The following is a 19301-nucleotide window of genomic DNA, read 5'->3' on the forward strand; positions in this document are numbered from 1 at the left end:
CACACTCCAGACAATGGGTGCCCTGAACCCAGCCTGTGCTGCTGTCAGCCCTGGGAAAGGCCTGGCATGGGTCGACAGAGGTGGTTCCTCCTCACGTTTGTCTGAGGGCACTCGGGAAGGACAGGGCCTTGGTCAGAGGGAATGGCTTCAGTTCATGCACAGATGAGCTGAGGTTGTGGAAGGGTCATAAAGGTGTGAATGCTTTCTTGTGGGAAACTGCAGCTATGTGCTCCCTGAGAAAAGAAGAGAGCCCTCAGCATCAGGGAGTGTCCTGTGTTCAGCATCCAGATTCCCCAGGCAGGGGTACCTGGGTGTGACATGCTCTCCCTTTCCACATGCCTGCTCCTCCTGAGCTTTTGTCACCGAGGACAGTTATTCAGGGTGAAATCGGTTCAGCTGGATTCAGATCCAGGCCAGGTCAGGAAGAAAGGCAAGTATCCTCAGGCCAGACTAAGGGAACTCTACACCAGGACCAGATGGGCCAGGCCCTGGTGTCAGTTGTGTGGGAATCTGGGTAGGGGTAGAGGCAGATGGAGCTCCTGTTCACTTTTGTCTCAGAGGTATCAGCAAGGTGAGGACCTTGGTGTGAGACCACACGTCCTATCATCCACCGGAACCACATTTAGTCAACAGAGAGACGAGTCCCAGATCCTGCCAGGAATCAAGGTGAGCACTGAGGGGAAGCAGAGCACATGTGAACCCAGACCTACCCTGCCTCCTCTGTCAGCAATGGGGAAACTCGGAATAGGGCCTGGATTACCTCAGCTCACTTCCTACTCCTGTACCTCAGGGAGGTGAGGCCTAAGTCTAAGTAGATTGCGCTCAGTCAGCAGAGAGAGTGGTCTGAAACCCTGAAGTGCATCATGGTGAGAAGTGATCAGAGCCTTAACCCAGGGTAGATGGACCCTAATCTTCAGTCACCCCTTCTTGATCCTCTGGGAGAGGGACCACATGTGGGGCCCCCTTAGTTTCTTCACTGAAGTGTCAGGTGTGTGTGGTCTTGTTCTGAGAGTTTGACCTCAGGCCAGCAGAAGGCAGTGAGGGGCCAGGCCCTGGCAAGGGAAAGGTGAGGATCCTACATGTGCAAGGAGGAACCTCCCACCCACAACAGAGGGGACCTCACAGAGTCCTGCTGCCCCTCCTGTCAGCATTGGGGTTCCAGGGCTGTGCTTGTCATGTGCATGGTGAAGTGCCCCTTCATACCCTCTACCAGGGCCTCTGGGTTTCAGGATGTGAAGGCCTTGGTGTACACTACATATTCTCAGGTCTCAGAGTAGCAGAAAGCCAGTCAGTGCCAGGAGTTAAAGTGAGGTGCTCACCATTATGTCCCCAGGAGCTCCCCAACCCAGGTCAGATATTACCACACCCCACCATCAACTACATAATCTTGGGCTGTGCCTTCTGTACCCTGAGCAGTCGTCACTTCTGACTTCAGGTTCTTACTGGACAGGCTAATCAGGAGTGATCTCTGTGAGGCCTATGAGCACACCTAAAGGGGAGACCCATAAGTCACTTTTGTCAGAACTGCCTAGGGTGCTTTTCTCTGCTGAGGCCCCTCACACTCTCCCTCTCCCCCAGCCACATGGGTCCTCATTGTCCACCTTCTATCCACACTCGGTCACTTTCCCAGCATGAGTCATCATGCCTGGTCATCATATGAGTGAGCCCTGCAAGCCTGAGGAAGACCATCAGGACTGAAGGGAGAATCAGAACCTGGTGGAGGTGCAGCTGTTCTGGGCTATGCAGGAGGAGGAGGGGGTGGGGAGGGGGGAGGGGGAGGAGGAGTTGGCCCTCTCTCTCTCCTCCTCTCTATCTTCCTCCCACTCAGTCCTGCTTTTAGAAAGCCTAGAGGAGGTGTCTGCTGCTGAGAAATCAATCCTCCCCAGAGTCCTCAGGGTGCCTTCCCCTCCCCCATGCCATGGCAGCCTTTTCAGGGAGCCAATCTGAAGATGGAAGGTCCAGCAGCCAAGATGAGGAGGGTCCAAACACTGAGGGGGAGCCCTGAAGATGATGCCGATTCCTTGCTCCAGAAAGCACTGCATTTGATGACGATGGAAATGGTGGAGTTCCTGCTTCTGAAGTATCGTACAAAGGAGCTAACCACAAAGGCAGAAATGCTGAGTAGTGTCATCAAAGAGCACGAGGATCACTTCCCTGAGATCTTCAGCAAGGCCACTGAGTACATGCAGGTGATCTTTGGCATTGATGTGAAGGAAGTGGACCACAGTACCCACACCTATATGCTGGTCACTACCTTGGGGCTCACCTATGATGGGATGGTGAGCGATGGGCACAGATATCCCAATACTGGTCTCCTGGTCACAGTTCTGAGAGTGATTGCTGTGCATGATGATTGTGTCCCTGAGGAGAAAGTCTGGGAAGCACTGAATACTTTAGGGCTGCATGATGGGAAGGAGCATTGGCTCTATGGGGAGCCCAGGGAGCTCCTCACCAAAGTTTGGGTGCAGAAACAGTACCTGGTGTACCACCAGGTGCCCAATAGTGATCCTGCACGCTATGAGTTCCTGTGGGGTCTCAGGGCCCATGCTGAGACCACCATATCGAAAGCCCTCAAGATTCTTGACAGTGGTAATGACAGGGATCCCCGTTCCCTCCCATCCCTGCCTGAAGGGCCTGAGTGCAATGAGGACCACTATGCCTGAGCCACAGTTGCATCCAGGCAAGTTTCAGGCCCATATGCATCAGCTTTTTTTTCTTCTTCCTTTTTTCTTGGCATAAAATGAGGCCCATTTTCCACTCTGTGTTTGAGGAAAGAGCAGACAATATTCTACATAGTGAGGCCCAGGGCGAGTTGGGGGAATAAGGGCTGTAGCATCTTTGAGTTCCTATAATGATTGAGAAATGTATCCTTGACTCATTTGGGAATTTTTTAAGGGAACTTTCCAATGTTGTTTCTTTTCATAGAATGTTTCATAGGCTTTAGCATCTAAGTTTGTGAATGACATCGGGCACATATGTATTTGTACTTGTCTAATTCAAGAGTAAGATTTGTTACTGTGTTACACAAATTGGGATATTTCCCATCCTAGTTTTAGATCCCAAACTACATAACATGTCTTTAGAGCAGGATTTTCTTGGAAACGTGAAAGAACACAGCAGTACAATTGATGGAGTCAAGAAATAGAAAAATAAAAGCAAAAGGTTGTTAATTCTTGCTTCTTATCCCTTCTCCTCTGTCTTTCTCTGAAGTAAACTATATAAGGATCCTTGTATTTGCTTGCTTCAGTCAAGGAAGTGGATGGATTTCATCTGAATAAAGACAACCTCTCCTCCATGGTTCATTTAATCCCCAGACATTCACAGAGCCTATGTCTTCTGGAAGGCCCTGTGTTAGTAGTGGGGACACCAACATAAGCAGGGCACACCCACCCACAGGATGATAGTGTAGTAGCCCAAGTCACATAAGGAAGGTGGTGAGGTGTCCCCTAAATCCTACAGAACAAGTAACAGAGCCCCTTCTGTTAGCCTCCAGGAGACAGCAGTCAAATGTGCATGGCCTAAGCCAGGGTATTTGGAGCTTTAGGAATCTGTGATTCCCTCTGCGGGGGTTGATTGTAAGGAAGCTGTGGGTGGCAGTGGCACATTGTCTGTCTTGGGTGTGAGAGAAAAGTCTGAAATGGAAAATTGTCCTAACAAGTCCCTTTTGAATCATGAATAAACCAGAGGTGCTGGGGTCCAACCCCAGCGGGCCCAGGGGTCCCCAAAGGTGTGGACAGAGTCGGCGAAGAAGGAATGACACGGAGACAGCGTTCAGTTGATCAGCAGCCTAGCCAGGATCTCCAGCCAAGTTCGGGTCTGGATCTCCAGCGAAGTTCTGTTTAGGATCTCCAGCCAGGTTCTGTGTCCATGGTCTCTTGCTAGGTTCTCCAGCCAGGTTCAGTCACCAGGTTCTAGTCAGGTTCTCTTGCCAATGTCTGTAGTCAGGTTCAGTCCAGGATCTTTTGCCATGTTCTCTCACTAGGTTCTGTCTCTAGGTTCTGAGGGCAGTTTCTGTCCAGGATCTTTTGCCATGTTCTCTCCAGGGAAGTTCTTCTGTCTCTAGAGAACATTCTGTGTAGGTTCTGTGCCAATTTCTGTCTCTCTTCCTTCTGTCTTCTTACATCTGTATTTATACCAGTTGATTCCAATCCTATCAATCTCTATTTCAAAGGTTAGGGCGTTTCTTATCTCCATTCCAGGAAGTAAAGATTATGTAGCTTAAGCATGATTGTTCGTAGTTAAAGTGATTAATTACCCACCTGGCACTTAGTTAAGAGGTTTTATTCCCGCCCTAACTTCAGGGGAAAATCCCTACCTGGGGAAACAACCTTTCTCAGAGACCTTGGTTAAAACACATAGTGCCTAGAAGGTGAGCAAACATATTAAGAACAGTATGCCATATATGCCAGGTCCCTTGAAACAGCAAGCATGGACCAGCTCCTGGCACAGAGGGAAATCTCCACCTGGTTAGAAGGGTGGTTTCCTGCACGCAGTCTCAGTGTCATTGGACAGCAAGAGCACTAGGTGTGTTATACCCATCATCTGCACAGATTTCTACAGAAATACAGATACGAGACCATGAGTAACATGATAGCTTGGGAGAGCCACAACCCACAGCATAATTAGGTTTGAATGATAATAATCTTGAGTGTGATCTGGCCAATCATTATCAAGGGATAGATTTTGGGTGGGGGTGAAATGAATGAAAACATTTGTTTGGATCAAAGAGCAGCTTGGACGGAGGGAAAGAGTTGTTCCTAGACTCTCTTTCTAGAAGCTTTGTGTTGTGTCCAGCTGGGAAGGCTCCACACACATGAATTTGAGCATACATCCATGAATTGGAAAAATTTGCTGAGTTTTATCTGTGGAACATCCTGTTTGGCCGATTGTGTGTTCTATGCCCTACTGAGCTGCATATTCTCTAACATGACCTTGATAACAAGTAATCCCAGTGCCAACAGAGAGAGTGGAAGTATCTGGGATAAAAATGATATCTATAATAATAAAAGCGTAATATGCAAATCGAGCGAACAACTGAACAGCAGAACGACCATCCTGATGACCTTCCAGATGATCATACTGTGACATGCACTGGCACCAGGCCAGCCAAGGTGGGTGTGATTCAATTAGTTGGGGGGTCCCTGACATCGCCCCACGATCATCCTGCAGAAGGAGGCCCAGGCCAGCCAAGCGATTGCACCCCATGCCTGTTGCCAGAAGAGGGAGGTGATTGGTGGTGTGGGGAGGAGGGGGGCAGCGCCACACAGATGGCAAGCAGTGGCAGAAGCAGGGGCTGGGCCAGCTGCCAGCAGCCTGGGGAAGGAAAGCCCGATAGGCCCTGGTCACCGGCCAGGCCTAGGGACCCTACTGGAGGGGTCCCGGATTGAGAGAGGGCGCAGACTGGGCTGAGGGAACCCCCCCCCCTCTGCCATGCATGAATTCTGTGCAGCCAGCCTCTTGTTTGAAATAATTGCCATTCATCACATTCCAATTGCCACCAGGCACTGTATGAGATGCTTTACAGACAATCCACACATTCCTGGTCTCTGGACCTTCCTACCAGTCTCCAGGTGTTTTTTGTCCTTCCTTGAAATATGTCACATCCTCAGCTGGACCTCAGTTGGTAATTCTGGTGAATGCTCACCAATTTAGTTGTATTTCCATTCTTGCCCTGGATGGAGGTGCAGGAGAGGTCTGCCTATTCAGCTGCCGTATTCTCCCTCTCCCAACACCACTTATTGAAGAGACTGTCTTTACCCCATTGCAGACTCTTGCCTCCTTTGTCAAATATAAATTCACAATATAGGCATGGATTGATCCCTGGGCTCTATTTTGTTCCATTGATCCATATGTCTGCCCTTATACCAGTACCTGGCTATTTTGATTATAATAGCTTTATACTATAGTTTGATATCAGTTACTGTGATTCCTCCAACTTTGCTCTACTTTCTCAAAAGGTACTGAGCATGGGGCCTAATAAACACTGTCTGACTGGCAGGCATGGGACCCAGGATTGAAATTCTGAAACTGAGCAGTCTTAGCCAAGGGACGTCAGTTCCATAATACCTTCTTTCAACTCCACTGAAGTCAGTCGTGTGAATATTTCATTTCAGAGGACAAGATGAGCCGGGTTCTCTAGATTCCTCACCACAGTAGAAATCCAGTGGCTCTTGAATCAGAGAGCATGAACTAATGTCCCTCCAGAAACCTTGGGACTCTAGAGTGCCTAAAATATATCAAAATGAACACCTTTTCTCCAAAAAATGCCAGACTCTGGTTTCCAGAGCCTTCTCTCCAATTTCCATCCCATAAAATGGGAAAATCCATTTAAATAAGTAATCAGCAGAGTCATGAGCTAGCAAAGGCCACAAAGACTTTAAAGAACTCACGTAAGAGAGATTAAAAATGGTGGCAGAGTACATGGATGTTACATGGACGTGCTCTCAGGAACAAACTGACATTACAATTAAAATACAGAAAAATATCCTGAATGATCAATGGAAGACTCACAGGAGAGAACCCTGATACCTGAGGACTGAAAGTGGAGACTGCATAAAGACTGGTAGGAAGTACAGAGGCATGAGAGAAAAGAAAACTGTTACCTATAAAGGAGTTTCCATAAAGCTGACACCTGATTTCTCATCAGAAATTCTACAGGCCAGAAGGGAATGGCAATGAAGTACTCAAGGAAATGGAAAGCAAAGATCTGAGACAAAGATTACTATAGCCAGCAAGGCTATCATTAAAAACAGATGGTCAAATAAAGAATTTTCCAGACAAAAAAAATGGGCTAAAATAGTACATCACCACCAAGCCAGCAGTATAAGAAATGCTAAAGGGATTGTTGTCATGAGAAGAAGAAACAGAGAGAGAAACCTAGGCATACAGAATTAAAATGGCAATAAATAAGTACTTATCCTATCTAATAATAGACAAACATGGTAATTGACCATACCTTCACTATGCCTCCCATTGGCTAATCAGGGCGATATGCAAATTAACCGCCAACAAAGATGGCGGCTAATTTGCAAACTGCAGGCAGGGCGGGACAGCGTGAGCTGCCAGCGCAAGCCACCATCCAGGCCCCCGTGTGTGACCCCAGAATCCGCCTGCCTGCCATCCGTGATTGGATCTGATCCCGGGCTGCAGGCTGGCCCCAGAAGCCCCACAAGCCCCAGAAGCCCCAGAAGCCACCTGATTTGGCAGTAACTCTATTAGTAGGCACTCTGAAAGTCAGTGGCAAACATGCACCAATTAAAGGACAGATTATGAGGGTGAATCAAAAACAAAACCCACTTTAAATATAAAGACACATATAGATTAAAAGTAAAGAATTAAGCTGCAGCCTGTTTTTCTCAGTGGATAGAGGATTAGCCCATGGACTGAAGGGTCCCAGGTTTGTTTCCAGTCAAGGGCATGTACCTCAGTTGCTGGCTTGATCCCCAGTCCCTATCAGAGCATGTGCAGGAGGCAACCAATCAATGTGTCTCTCCCTTTCCCTTCACTCTCTCTAAAATTCAGTAGAAAAATATCCTTGGGTGAAGATTAACAAAAACAAAGTAAATGGATTAAGTAACATTAAAGAGAGTATAAGAAAAATATATTCCAAATTTTGTTAGTTGTATAATGGTTATGTTTAAATTATTAACACCTAAGAAATTGGGTGAAGGGTACATATAATATGCTGTAGTATTTTATAGTTTTTTTTTTACATGTATGAGGTTATTTCAAATTAAAATATTAAAAAATTAAAAATTAATAAAATATTAATTGAAATATATCTGCATTACATGAAAAATCTCCTAATTGCTTCTAGCAAATTTATTGAATTGTTCTAAAATTTACAAGGGTTCAATTAAAAATTACTTAACTCTAAATGATATGATAGAAAATATATAATAGTGCAGTTATAAGCACTTATCTGAAAATAACAATTTAAAGAAGTGAATTTAAAGAAGGGATTAGCCAAAGAAAATATATGCACAACCCATGGACACAGACAACAGTATGGTGATGGCCAGAGAGAAGGGGGCAAGAGCTGGGTAGAAGGGGCAAAAGGGAAGAAATAGGGACATCCTATATAATAATAATAAAAGGCTAATATGCAAATTAACTGAATGGCAGAATAATTGGTTTCTATGATGCGCACTGGCCATCAGGGCACAGATGCTTAATGCAGGAGCTGCCCCCTGGTGGTCAGTGCACTTCCATATGGGGAGTGCCACTCAGCCAGAAGCTGGCTCATGGCTGGACAGCGCAGAGGTGGTGGCAGGAGCCTCTCCCACCTCCGTGGCAGCACTAAGAATGTCCAACTAACAGTTTAGATCCGATCCCTTGGGGGCCTAAGCCTTTAGTCGGACATCCCCCGAGGGCTCTCTGGCTGCCAGAAGGATGTCTGACTGCAAGCTTAGGCCTGATCCCCTGGGGAGTGGGCCTAAGTCGACAGGTGGACATCCCCCAAGGGGTCCTGGACTGCAAATGGGCACAGGCCGAGCTGAGGGATCCCCCCCCTCGAGTGCACAAATTTTTGTGCACCGGGCCTCTAGTCAATAATAACCCTTAATGTAAATGGATTAAATGCTCCAGTCAAAAGTCATAGGGTAGCTGAATGGATTTAAAACCTGACCCAATTATATTCTGTCTACAAGAGACCCACCTCAGAACAAAATACATACACAGGATGAGAGTGAAGGGATGGAAATTTTTTTTCCATGCAAATAGAAAAGAAACAAAAAAGTTGGAGTAGCAATACTCATATCCAACAAAATAGACTTTAAAATGAAGGCCATCACAAGACACAACAAAGGTCACTATATAATAATAAAGAGATTGATCCAATAAGAGGATATAACGTTGGTGAACATACATGCACCCAATATAGGAGCACCAAAAACAAACAAACAAAAAAAAACCCCAAAAAACAAACAAACGAAAAATACTTCTAGAGGACTTTAACTGAGAGATCGACAACAATACAGTCATAGTATGGGACTTTAACACCTCACTGATTTCGCTGGTTAGATGTTCCAGTAAAAAACTTAACAAGAAATCAATGACTCTAAAAGACACACTGGATCAGATGGATTTAATTGACATTTATTGAACATTTCACCCCAACGCAGCAAACTATACATTCTTGTCAAGTGCACATGGATCATTTACAAAGACAGACCCCCTTGATAGACATAAAGCAATTCTTTACAAGTTAAAGAAGATTGAAATCATATCAAGCATCTTCTCAGATCACAGTGGAATGAAATTACAAACCAACTACAGTAAAAATACCCCAAAACATTCAAGCATATTGAGGCTGAATATCAAGTTATTAACAGATTGTTTGCGGGTAGTTTTTATCGCACGCTAACAGGTGGCACAGGCCATTTTTGCTAATTTTTTGTGCAAATGGCAACGTTCAGTGAAATTATGATAACTTTAGTTTACGTATTTATACGTTTCCCGCATTCTACCGCTAGTCTATAAAAAACGTATTAATACGTGTCCCGCGCTGTACTACCAGTCAACGTAAAACGTATAAATACGTTTCCCACATACCATGTGTTAAGCAATGAATGGGTTACCAACGAGACCAAATAAAGAAATAAAACAATTCCTGGAAACAAAAGAAAATGAACACACAACAACCCAAAATCTCTGGGACACAGAAAAGCAGTACTGAGAGGGAAATTCATAGCACTACAGGCATACCTCAAAAAACAAGAAAAATCAGCAATAAATTATTGAACCCTACAACTTAAAGAACTAGAAAGAGAACAACAAGAAAAGTCCAGGCTAAGTAGAAGGAAAGAAATAATAAAAATTAGATCCGAAATAAATAGCATATCTACACTAATAAAAGAGAAAAATGGTGCCGAAACCGGTTTGGCTCAGTGGATAGAGCATCAGCCTGCGGACTGAAAGGTCCCAGGTTCGATTCTGGTCAAGGGCATGTACCTGGGTTGTGGGCACATCCCCAGTAGGAGATGTGCAGGAGGCAGCTGATCGATGTTTCTCTCTCATCGATGTTTCTAGCTATCTATCTCTCTCCCTTCCTCTCTTTAAAAAATCAATAAAATATATTTAAAAAAAAAAAGAGAGAGAAAAATGGTAATTGGCGTACGGCGATACCTTTTTCATTGGCTAATCAGGGCTATATGCAAATTAACCGCCAACTAAGATTGGCAGTTAACTGCCAACTAAGATTGGCAGTTAACTGCCAACAAGATGGTGGCTAATTTGCATATGTAGGCACAATGCAGGGAGGCAAAAGGGAAAGCAGGAAGAAGCCCCCTGCCACTGACAGTGATCGGAAACCCAGGGGGGAGCTAAGAGCTGGGGGGCAGGGCAAAGGCAGCCCTGGGGCCGCCTTTGCCCTGCCCCCCAGCCATGATCGAAGAATCAGGCGCCTTTGCCGCCGTGGCCAGTGATAGCAAGGGGTTGAGCCAGCGATGGGAGCTGGGCACGGTCAAAGCTGGCAGTACCAGGAGCTAGGGGTCCCTTGCCTGGGCCTAAAGCGAAGCCCACGATCGCGGCGCCCCCCGCTGCCACTGCAGGTCCCCGCTGCCTGGGCCGGACGCCTAGGCCAGAGGTGTCAGGCCTGGGCAGGGGCGGAGCCTGCAACCGCGGGGAGCTGGGGGTCCCCTGCCCAGGCCTGAAACCTCTGCCGGAGGCCTCAGGCCTGGTCAAGGGGCCGATCCAGTGATTGGTGATCGGAGGGTGATGAGGGTCAACTCCCCTGGCTGAGGCATCAGGCCTGGGCAAGGGGTGGAGCCGGGGATTGGGGGGATATGATGGTCCCCTTGCCCAGGCCTGAAGCCTGGGTCAGAGGCGTCAGGCTTGGGCGGGGGGTGGAGCAAGCGATCAGAGGGAGATGGGGGTCCCCTGCCCAGGCATGATTCCTGGGCCAGAGGCCTCAGGCCTGGGCGGGGGCCAGAGCCAGTGATCGGGGGGAGATGGGGGTCCCCTGTCCAAGCCTGACACCTCTGGAGGAGGCGTCAGGCCTGGGCAAGGGGCCGATCAGGCGATCGGAGGGTGATGTGGGTCAACGCCTGAGGGCTCCCAGTATGTGAGAGGGGGCAGGCTGGGCTGAGGGACACTCCCCCCCCCACACCCAGTGCATGAATTTCATGCACCGGGCCCCTAGTGTGTATATATATATATATGTATTGATATATATATATATATATATATATATATATATATATATATATATATATATCTCAATGAAACCAAGAGCTGGTTCTTTGAAAGGATAAACAAAATTGATAAACCATTAGCCAGACTCATCAAGAAATAAAGAGAGAGGACCCAAATAAATAAAAATAGAAACAAAAGTAGAGGAGTAACCACTGACACCACAGATATACAAAGGATTGTAAGAAAATACTATGAACTACTATATGCCAACAAGTTGGACAATGTGGATGAAATGGACAAATTCCTAGAAAAATACAATCTCCCAAAACTAAATCAGGAGGAATCAGAAAACCTGAATAGACCAATAACAACTGATGAAATAGAAGCAGTAATAATAATAAAAAAAAAAACTCCAAGGTAACAAAAGCCCAGGACCAGATTGATTCACAGGAGAGTTTTACCAAATATTCAAAGAACTAACACCTATACTCCTCAAACTATTTCAGAAAATCCAAGGGGAAGGGACAGTTCCAAACTCTTTTTATGAGGCCCGCATTATCTTAATTCCAAAACCAGATAAAGGCCCTACAAAGAAAGAGAATTTCAGGCCAATATCTCTGATGAACATAGATACTAAAATCCTCAACAAAATATTAGCAAATCACATCCAGCAATATATTAAAAAGATCATACACCATAACCAAGTGGGATTTATTCTGTGGACGCAAGGCTGGTATAATATTCGTAAATCAATAAATGTGATACATCACAAAAACAAATTGAAAGACAAAAATCACAGGCTCACATCAATAGATGCAGAAAAAACATTCAACAAAATTCAACACCCATCTCTATCCTATCTAATAATAGACAAACATGGTAATTAACTGTAACTTCGCTACCCTTCCCATTGGCTAATCAGTGAGATATGCAAATTAACTGCCAACCAAGATGGCGTCCAGCAGCCACGCAGCTGAAGCGAACATGAGGCTTGGTTGCCCCGGCGATGGAGGAAGCTAAAGTTCCCCGCCTCCTGCAGCCCAGCTCTGATCTCCGGATGGAACAATGTTGCAATTATAGAAGCTAAATAAACCCCAGGTACCTGCTTTTAGCCGCCAGTGGGCTCAGAGCTTAGAGCGCCAGTGATGGCAACAGAGTTTCAATTATAGAATCTAAACAAACCGAGATACCTGCTTTCAGCCAGCCACGGCCTCAGAGCTGGCAACGGCCTCAGAGCTGGAGCTGGCTCTCAGCTCCAGTGACAGCTATAGAAGGTAAATAAAACCCAGAATAAAAAAAAAAATTAAAAAAAGGGCCTGGGAGCTTCAGTCGCCCGCCAGCCTGAAAACGGCCCTCAGCCCCTCACCCAGACTGGCCAGGCACCCCAGTGGGGACCCCTACCCTGAAGGGGGTGTGACCAGCTGCAAACAGCCATCATCCCCTCATCCAGGCTGGCCAGGCACCCAAGTGGGACACCCACCCTGATCCGGGACACCCTTCAGGGCAAACCAGCCAGCCCCCACCCATGCACCAGGCCTCTATCCTATATAGTAAAAGGGTAATATGCAAACTGACCCTAACAGCAGAAAGACTGGGAATGACTGATCACTATGACACACACTGACCACCAGGGGGCAGACGCTCAATGTGGGAGCTGCCCTCTGGTGGTCAGGGCGCTCTCACATGGGAGGAGCTCTGCTCAGCCACAAGCCAGGCTGATGGCTGCCAGTACAGCGGTGGTAGTGGGAGCCTCTCCTGCCTCCTCAGCAGCGCTAAGGATGTCCGACTGCAGTTTAGCCCTGCTCCCTGCTGGCAAGTGGACATCCCCCAAGGGCTGCTGGGCTGCCAGAGGGATGGCTGATTGCCATCTTAGGCCCAATTCCCTGGGGAGTGGGCCTAAGCCAGCAGGTGGTCATCCCCTGAGGGGTCCCAGACTGCAAGAGGGCACAGGCCAGGCTGAAGGACTCCCCTCCCCCCCGACTGCACAAATTTTTGTGCACTGGGCCTCTAGTATATATATATATATATATATATAAAACCCTAATATGAAAATAGACCAAATGGCAGAACAATGCCAAATCCCAGCAAAGGGACCAAAGACAGGCTAAGACCTGGGACCAATTACTCTCCCCAGGACAGCTGCCACACATAGTTCCTGGAGAGGAGGTTAGGTGAGAGCCAAGCAGAAAGTCAGCACCTTGCTCAGGAGGCTGGAGTTCAGAGCAGGCTATAGTCCTGGCAGGGGAATGGTGATTTCTTATGGGAGCAGGACCATGGCTGAGACCCATCACACCAGCCACTCATGGGGCAGGCTCAGGACATCTAAAAAATGTCAGAACATTCCTGCTGATAGGCAGTAAAGCTCTTGTGTACTCTGCCCCAACATCATCAGGACTGGCCAGACAACTGGGTGATGTGTGTCTGCAGAGGCTACATTACAGGTTTCTGTACCCTGAAAAGTCCTCCCTGAAGAACCTGGGAAATTCTCAGTATGTTCAAGCTGTCCCTGCCCTGTGGTCCATAGCCTCCTTGTGGGAGCACTATCTCACACCAATCAGTTCCCTCCAGGAATGGGCATTTGGTGTTCCTACTTTCATCCTGCAGTGCCCCACAGGGTTCTGGTCCTGGCACTTGTCCCAAAGACACTCATTTCATGATGTCCCGAGGGTTCCAGCTCATCTCCTGCTACATCTGCCCTGATTTCTTCCACAGGCCAGTCCAGGGCAACTCAGATGGAATCTGGTGGGTGTTCCTCGTTCCAACTCTCCTGGGATTGCTGAGCATCTTCCAAGCCTGCATCCCTGGACCCTAAAGCCCTCCTCTGTTCAGGTCCTTTCCAAATTCTCACTTGGCTCTCAGGTATCTGGGGCCTGGTAGGGGACATCCTGTTGACCACCCCTGCCATCTTCTACCTTCCTCTGCTCAAATTGCCTGTTTGGAACACAAGGTCCAAACTGGTTTTGTGGGTGACTGACAAGGCACCCTTGCCACCCTCTCTACCCTTAGCCTCATCCTCAGACACCAACCCCTAATAATCACCTGAATAAGACCATCAGTTTAATCAAGCATTTGAGCATAACCATGGGAATTATTTGAAAACTGGTGGCCTGGTGCACGAATTCATGCACATTGAAAGGAAATTAATTAGAAGAAATATTTTAATATTGCTATTCACCCTTTCTCTATAATAGAAGTGTCAACCAAATTCACAATTGACAATGACAAATGGAAATCCATGTGCGCAATTGGCCCCAGTGAGAGCTTTATATATATATATATATATATATATATATATATATATATATATATATATATATATTGAAAAACTTGCTTAATTAGACCTGTTTTCTAATTTAGCTAAACTTTTCCCAGCCCAGTGAAGCACCCCAACTTCTCTTTCAGATAACTGCCAGCAACACAGCAGTAAATATCAACATGAAGCAGATTATTATTGTAGTTCACGCAGGGAGAACAATGGGTAAAATATTTAACTGCAGCAGTATTTAACTATAGTCTGCACAGTGACAAAAACCTGAAGTCATTTTCAAGGTCTGCCATTTCTTACTTCTTTTCAGTTGGGTCAATTTCTAAGCTTTCTAAATCTCCCTTTTCTGGCTAATGAAAAGAAAATAGGATTCCACCGAGTCTCCGATCTACCTACTCCAGGACTTCTGTGAGGATCAAATGAGATGAGGTACAGGAAAATGCTTCACGAACAGTTGGTTAAAGTGTGAAATGTTTGCACCTGGCTATAAAGCAAGTTGTGTCCCTGGGCTGAAGAAACTGCAAGAAGGTTAGTTATCACTAGGGAGAGAAAGCTGGGTGTTGCTACATGACATCATTGCTCAGTGCCCACAGCCACCGTTTCTGGGCTGGGCTGGGCTGTGGGCCACATTTTTCACCATGGGGTCTCAGCAGCGTTGGCTGCAATTTGGTGGGGTGTTGCTCTGGGGTGGTGGCAGAGACTGTGTCCACTTGGGGGAAGCCAAGTGTTGCTTTGTGGGCGGCAGGTCTGCAGTGCCATTTCTCTGTAAATGGCCAGTGAGCATCACAGAAGCTCCTGCACTGAGTGTCTGTCCCCTGGTGGTCAGTGTGCGTCATAGCCACTGGTTAGATGGACAATTAGCATATTAGCCTTTTATATATATAGAAGATAACTTGCAGTCACAGTGATTAGTCACATGGTCACATGACAATGATTATTATTTACCCATCACTAGGAAACTCACCAGGAAGATATCTCACATCCTGCCAGCTCTGCCTGAATCATACTGGCTGAAAGAGGATACTCTTCTGGGGCTGTCATGCGAAGATAACTGCACATGAACATCATTACTGGGGACACAGGAAGAGCAAAGCCCCAAGATGTGCAGACTGGGGCCAGGGTGGAGAGAGAGTGGACAGCAGTGGTGATGGGGGCAATGGGCAGGGACCCAGAAGGAGGACACCACCATGCCAACAGAGCCAGTTGGCTGCCTGCCTCCTTATCACCATCCATCACAGCACTGAGGGGTAGATTGGAGCAGCTCGGGAGCCTAGTAGTGCAGTAGGCATGAAGGAATTCCTGCAGCCAGCTTCCACTGGGCTGGCTCCTCCTTTGAACATCCCCATCCCTGCCCAGGGCCTTAAAGGCACACAATCTGGCATCTCACTTCTCAAGGGAACATGTGCGTGGCTTAAGTCTCTGGGTGAACTAGCACACTGCTCTGTGTCTGCATTCTCATGGCCTGAGAATGAATCCACAGACCTTGTGCAGCCTTCTGTAGAAATTGCTGTGATAAACAATGCTGCTGCTCAACATTCAGTGGCAAAGGGTCATCACACAGCCCTTGCTAAGTACAAGATTACTGGCAATGCAGGGTCCCCATTCATTCAGGGAAGAGGAAAACAAGGTGAGGATGAGCACTTGACATCTCCCAGTCAACAGTTGCATGGTAGAAGCTCCAAAATGTAGTTGCTGTAATCTGTGGTGACAAAATCCCCTTCATTTCTGGGAGGACTTTCTCAGAAAGTCACATTTCCCTTGAAATTCTCCACCTTTTCCCAGTGCCCCCCACTACTATGTGAAAGATGCTTCAAATCCCCCATCACATGTAATTTTCAAATCATTCTACACATCTCAGCAGAGAAAGCTCACCCTCTTAATTCCAGAGGACCTTTCTGCACTTTCCATAGCAATACCCCCTGAAATCTCATGAGGCTGTGGATTTTCTCCTTTCTTCCTGTTCAATATCACAATATCCACCTGTGAGTCTCTGCTGCCTTCCACATTTCTGAGTGTACATGAACAAGGAAACTGGTGTATATTGGATTTACAGTAGCTAGTAGTTATTTCTAGTATAGGTTTGACTCCAGACACTACCAATCTCTCCTTTGAAAATGTGTTTCTCTGGTCAATCTGAGGCAGGGGGTCCCGCGGGGGTGAGGCCGACGGAGTCCTATCGAAGCATGCCCGACTCCGGAGACAGGTTCAAGACGCAGTCTAAACTTTATTGTTTAGTACAGAGACATATATAACTTTCTGGACCAATCAGAAGTTTACAGCATCCTTAGGGCAACCAATGGTAGGAAAGTTAGGGTACTATGTAGGGGGCTCTAGGGGGCTTACTCAGGCGGGCATTGCCACTTCCTGGTGTGCCAAGGAAGCTTGTATAGGCGGAGTGCGCTCACGCCATTGCATCCGCCGCCGCACTGAGATAAATCTCCTGAGCTCTTCCCACATCAATCAAAGATCTCAGAGCCCAATTAGAAACTAAATAGTAAATGAGCCAAAATGGCTGCTTGGTGAAATTTCCTCCTAAAGGATAGACTATTCTTTGTGGGTGTGGACTCTCAAAAACAGGGTGCAATCAACACAAAGCCCCCAGAATTCCAGTCCAATACCAACTTCTTTCCTCTTTGCAGCTACCCTTCCATTAAAACCACCTATTTTCCTTCATGTCATCTCACTAATATCCAGCACTTGCTTATAGTTGACCGAGGTAAACAGAGGGTAACTGTAATAAATTGTCAATTCAATGGAGTCAGCCCTGGCTTTCCCAGGCCAGAAAAAAAGAGTGCATGTCCAGTAACTTAGGGGCATTGTTTTAAGGAGCAAGACCCTTATTGCTCAGGAAATCCTTGTGGTTAATGGGGATAAAACACCTATCTCTTCACTGTGTTCTTCTGAAATGAGACAGAAGCACAGGACAGACAACCTTCCCTTCCTGACTGGGGTGGATTTTTCTCTCTGATTTATACATGATCCAGAAGGAAATTCAGAGCAATTCTCCATTTCAGACGTTTACATCCAAGATACACCATCTGCAGAGTCTAGCCACTGCCACCACCCAGCTTCTTTACAATCAACCCCCACAAGGGAAACACAGCTTCCCAAAGCCCCAAACTGTTCTGGCTCAAGCCATTTACACTTGAGTGCTGTCCCCTGGAGCCCCACTGCCTCTCCCCTTCTATTACTTGTTCTATAGAACTTAGGGGACACCTCACCACTTTCCTCACATGACTGTGGCTCCTAAACTATCATCCTGTGTGTGGGTGTGCCCTGCTTATGTTGGTGTCCCCACTACTAACACAGGGCCTTCCAGAGGACATAGGCTCAGTCTGGGGGTTAAATGAACCACTGAACCATCTTTATTCAGATTAAATCCCTCCACTTTCTTGAATGAACCAAGCAAATCCAAGGATCCTTATACAGTTTGTTTCATAGAAAGACAGACAAAAAAGGGATCAGAAGTAAGAATTAACAACCTTTTGCTTTGATTTTTGTTTCTTGAACCCATTGTTTGTACCGATGAGGTCTTTCACATTTCCAAGGAAATCTTTTTCCAATGCCATATTATCTAGTTTGGGATCACAGAGTAGGATGGAAAGTGTCCCAATTTGTGTTACACAACAGCAAAACTCTTTCTTTTGAACTAGATAGTACAAATAAATGTATGGTCAACGTCAGTCACAAACTTAGATACTGAAGCTTATGAAACGTCTATGGAAAGGAACAACATTTGAAAATTTCGACACAAATCAAGGATACATTTCTAAACCCAAAGATACTACAGCCCCTATTCCTCCAACTTTCCCTGGGCCTCACTACCTAGAATGTTGACTACCCCCTTCTCAAACACAGTGAAGAATTGGCCTCACATCATGTCAGATGTGGGCCTGAAACATGCCTGGGGGAAACTTGGTTCAGGCTCCCTCTTCCTCATCACTCAGAGCCTCTTGAAACAGGGATGGGACAGACCTGGGATCCTTTCTATAATCCCTGAGAAAAAACTTGAGGACTTTCAACTTGGTGGTCTCAGCGTGGGCCCTAGGGCCCCACAGGAACTCATAGCGTGCAGGATCACTGTTGGGCACCTGTCGGTACTCCAGGTACTTTTCCTGCACCCAAACTTTGGTGAGGAGCTCCCTGGGCTCCCCATAGATCCAATGCTCCTTCCCATCACACACACCCATGACATTCAGTGCTTCCCAGACATTCTCCTCAGGGGCACAGTCACCCTCTGCAAGGATCAATCTCAGGAGCATGACCAGGAGGCCAGTGTTGGGCATGGATTGCCCATTGGACACCATCCCATCATATGTGAGCCCCAAAGTGGTGACCAGGACATAGGTGAGGTTGCTGGGGTCCACTTCCTTCACATCAATGCCAAAGAGGAGCTGCATGCATTCAGAGGCTAGGCTGAAGATCTCAGGGAAGTGGTCCTGATACTTTCTTATGACTCTACTCAGCATTTCTGCCTTAGTAGTTGGCTGCTTTGCACGATATTTCAGGAGTAGAAACTCCACCAGTTCAGTCATCTTCAAATATAGGGCATCATGGAGTGACGACTCAGCATCTCCAGAGTCCTCTCTGCTGCTTGTCTCCTGTTCATCTTGGCTGCTGAAGCCCTCATCTTCAGACTGGCTACACACATGGGCCACCATGGCAGAGGCAGAGTCAGGAACCCAGAGGGCTCTGGGGAGGACTTGGTGTCTCAGCAGCACACACCTTCTCTAGGCTGCGTGGGAACAAGTCAGAGAGGGACAAAGATAAGGAGACAGACACAACCAAGTCCTCATTCCCAAACAGCTGCACTTCAAACAGGCTTTGATCCTCCCTTGAGTCCTGATGGTCTTCCTTGAGATTACAGAGATCCCTTTCTAACCAAGAGGCATGATGACTCTTG

General features: G+C 46.8%; 1 protein-coding gene and 1 pseudogene across 2 annotated transcripts; one reads left to right on the forward strand and one right to left on the reverse strand.

The window, feature by feature from the left end:
• Positions 1-1641: 1641 nt before the first annotated feature.
• Positions 1642-2663, forward strand: LOC308511001 (melanoma-associated antigen 10-like; annotated as a pseudogene). The gene is made up of 2 exons: positions 1642-1660; positions 1870-2663. The product of its transcript is annotated as a melanoma-associated antigen 10-like (transcript).
• A 15538-nt stretch (positions 2664-18201) lies between these two features.
• Positions 18202-19059, reverse strand: LOC308511002 (melanoma-associated antigen 10-like; the record flags this gene model as incomplete). The annotated part of the gene is made up of 1 exon (XM_081081018.1): positions 18202-19059. One exon carries the CDS (start codon positions 19057-19059, stop codon positions 18319-18321), a length of 741 nt encoding a protein of 246 aa, XP_080937144.1. The 3' UTR covers positions 18202-18318.
• Positions 19060-19301: the final 242 nt, after the last annotated feature.

This window comes from Myotis nattereri (assembly GCF_964212035.1).
Source record: "Myotis nattereri genome assembly, chromosome: X".
In the NCBI taxonomy this organism is placed as follows: Eukaryota; Metazoa; Chordata; class Mammalia; order Chiroptera; family Vespertilionidae; genus Myotis; species Myotis nattereri.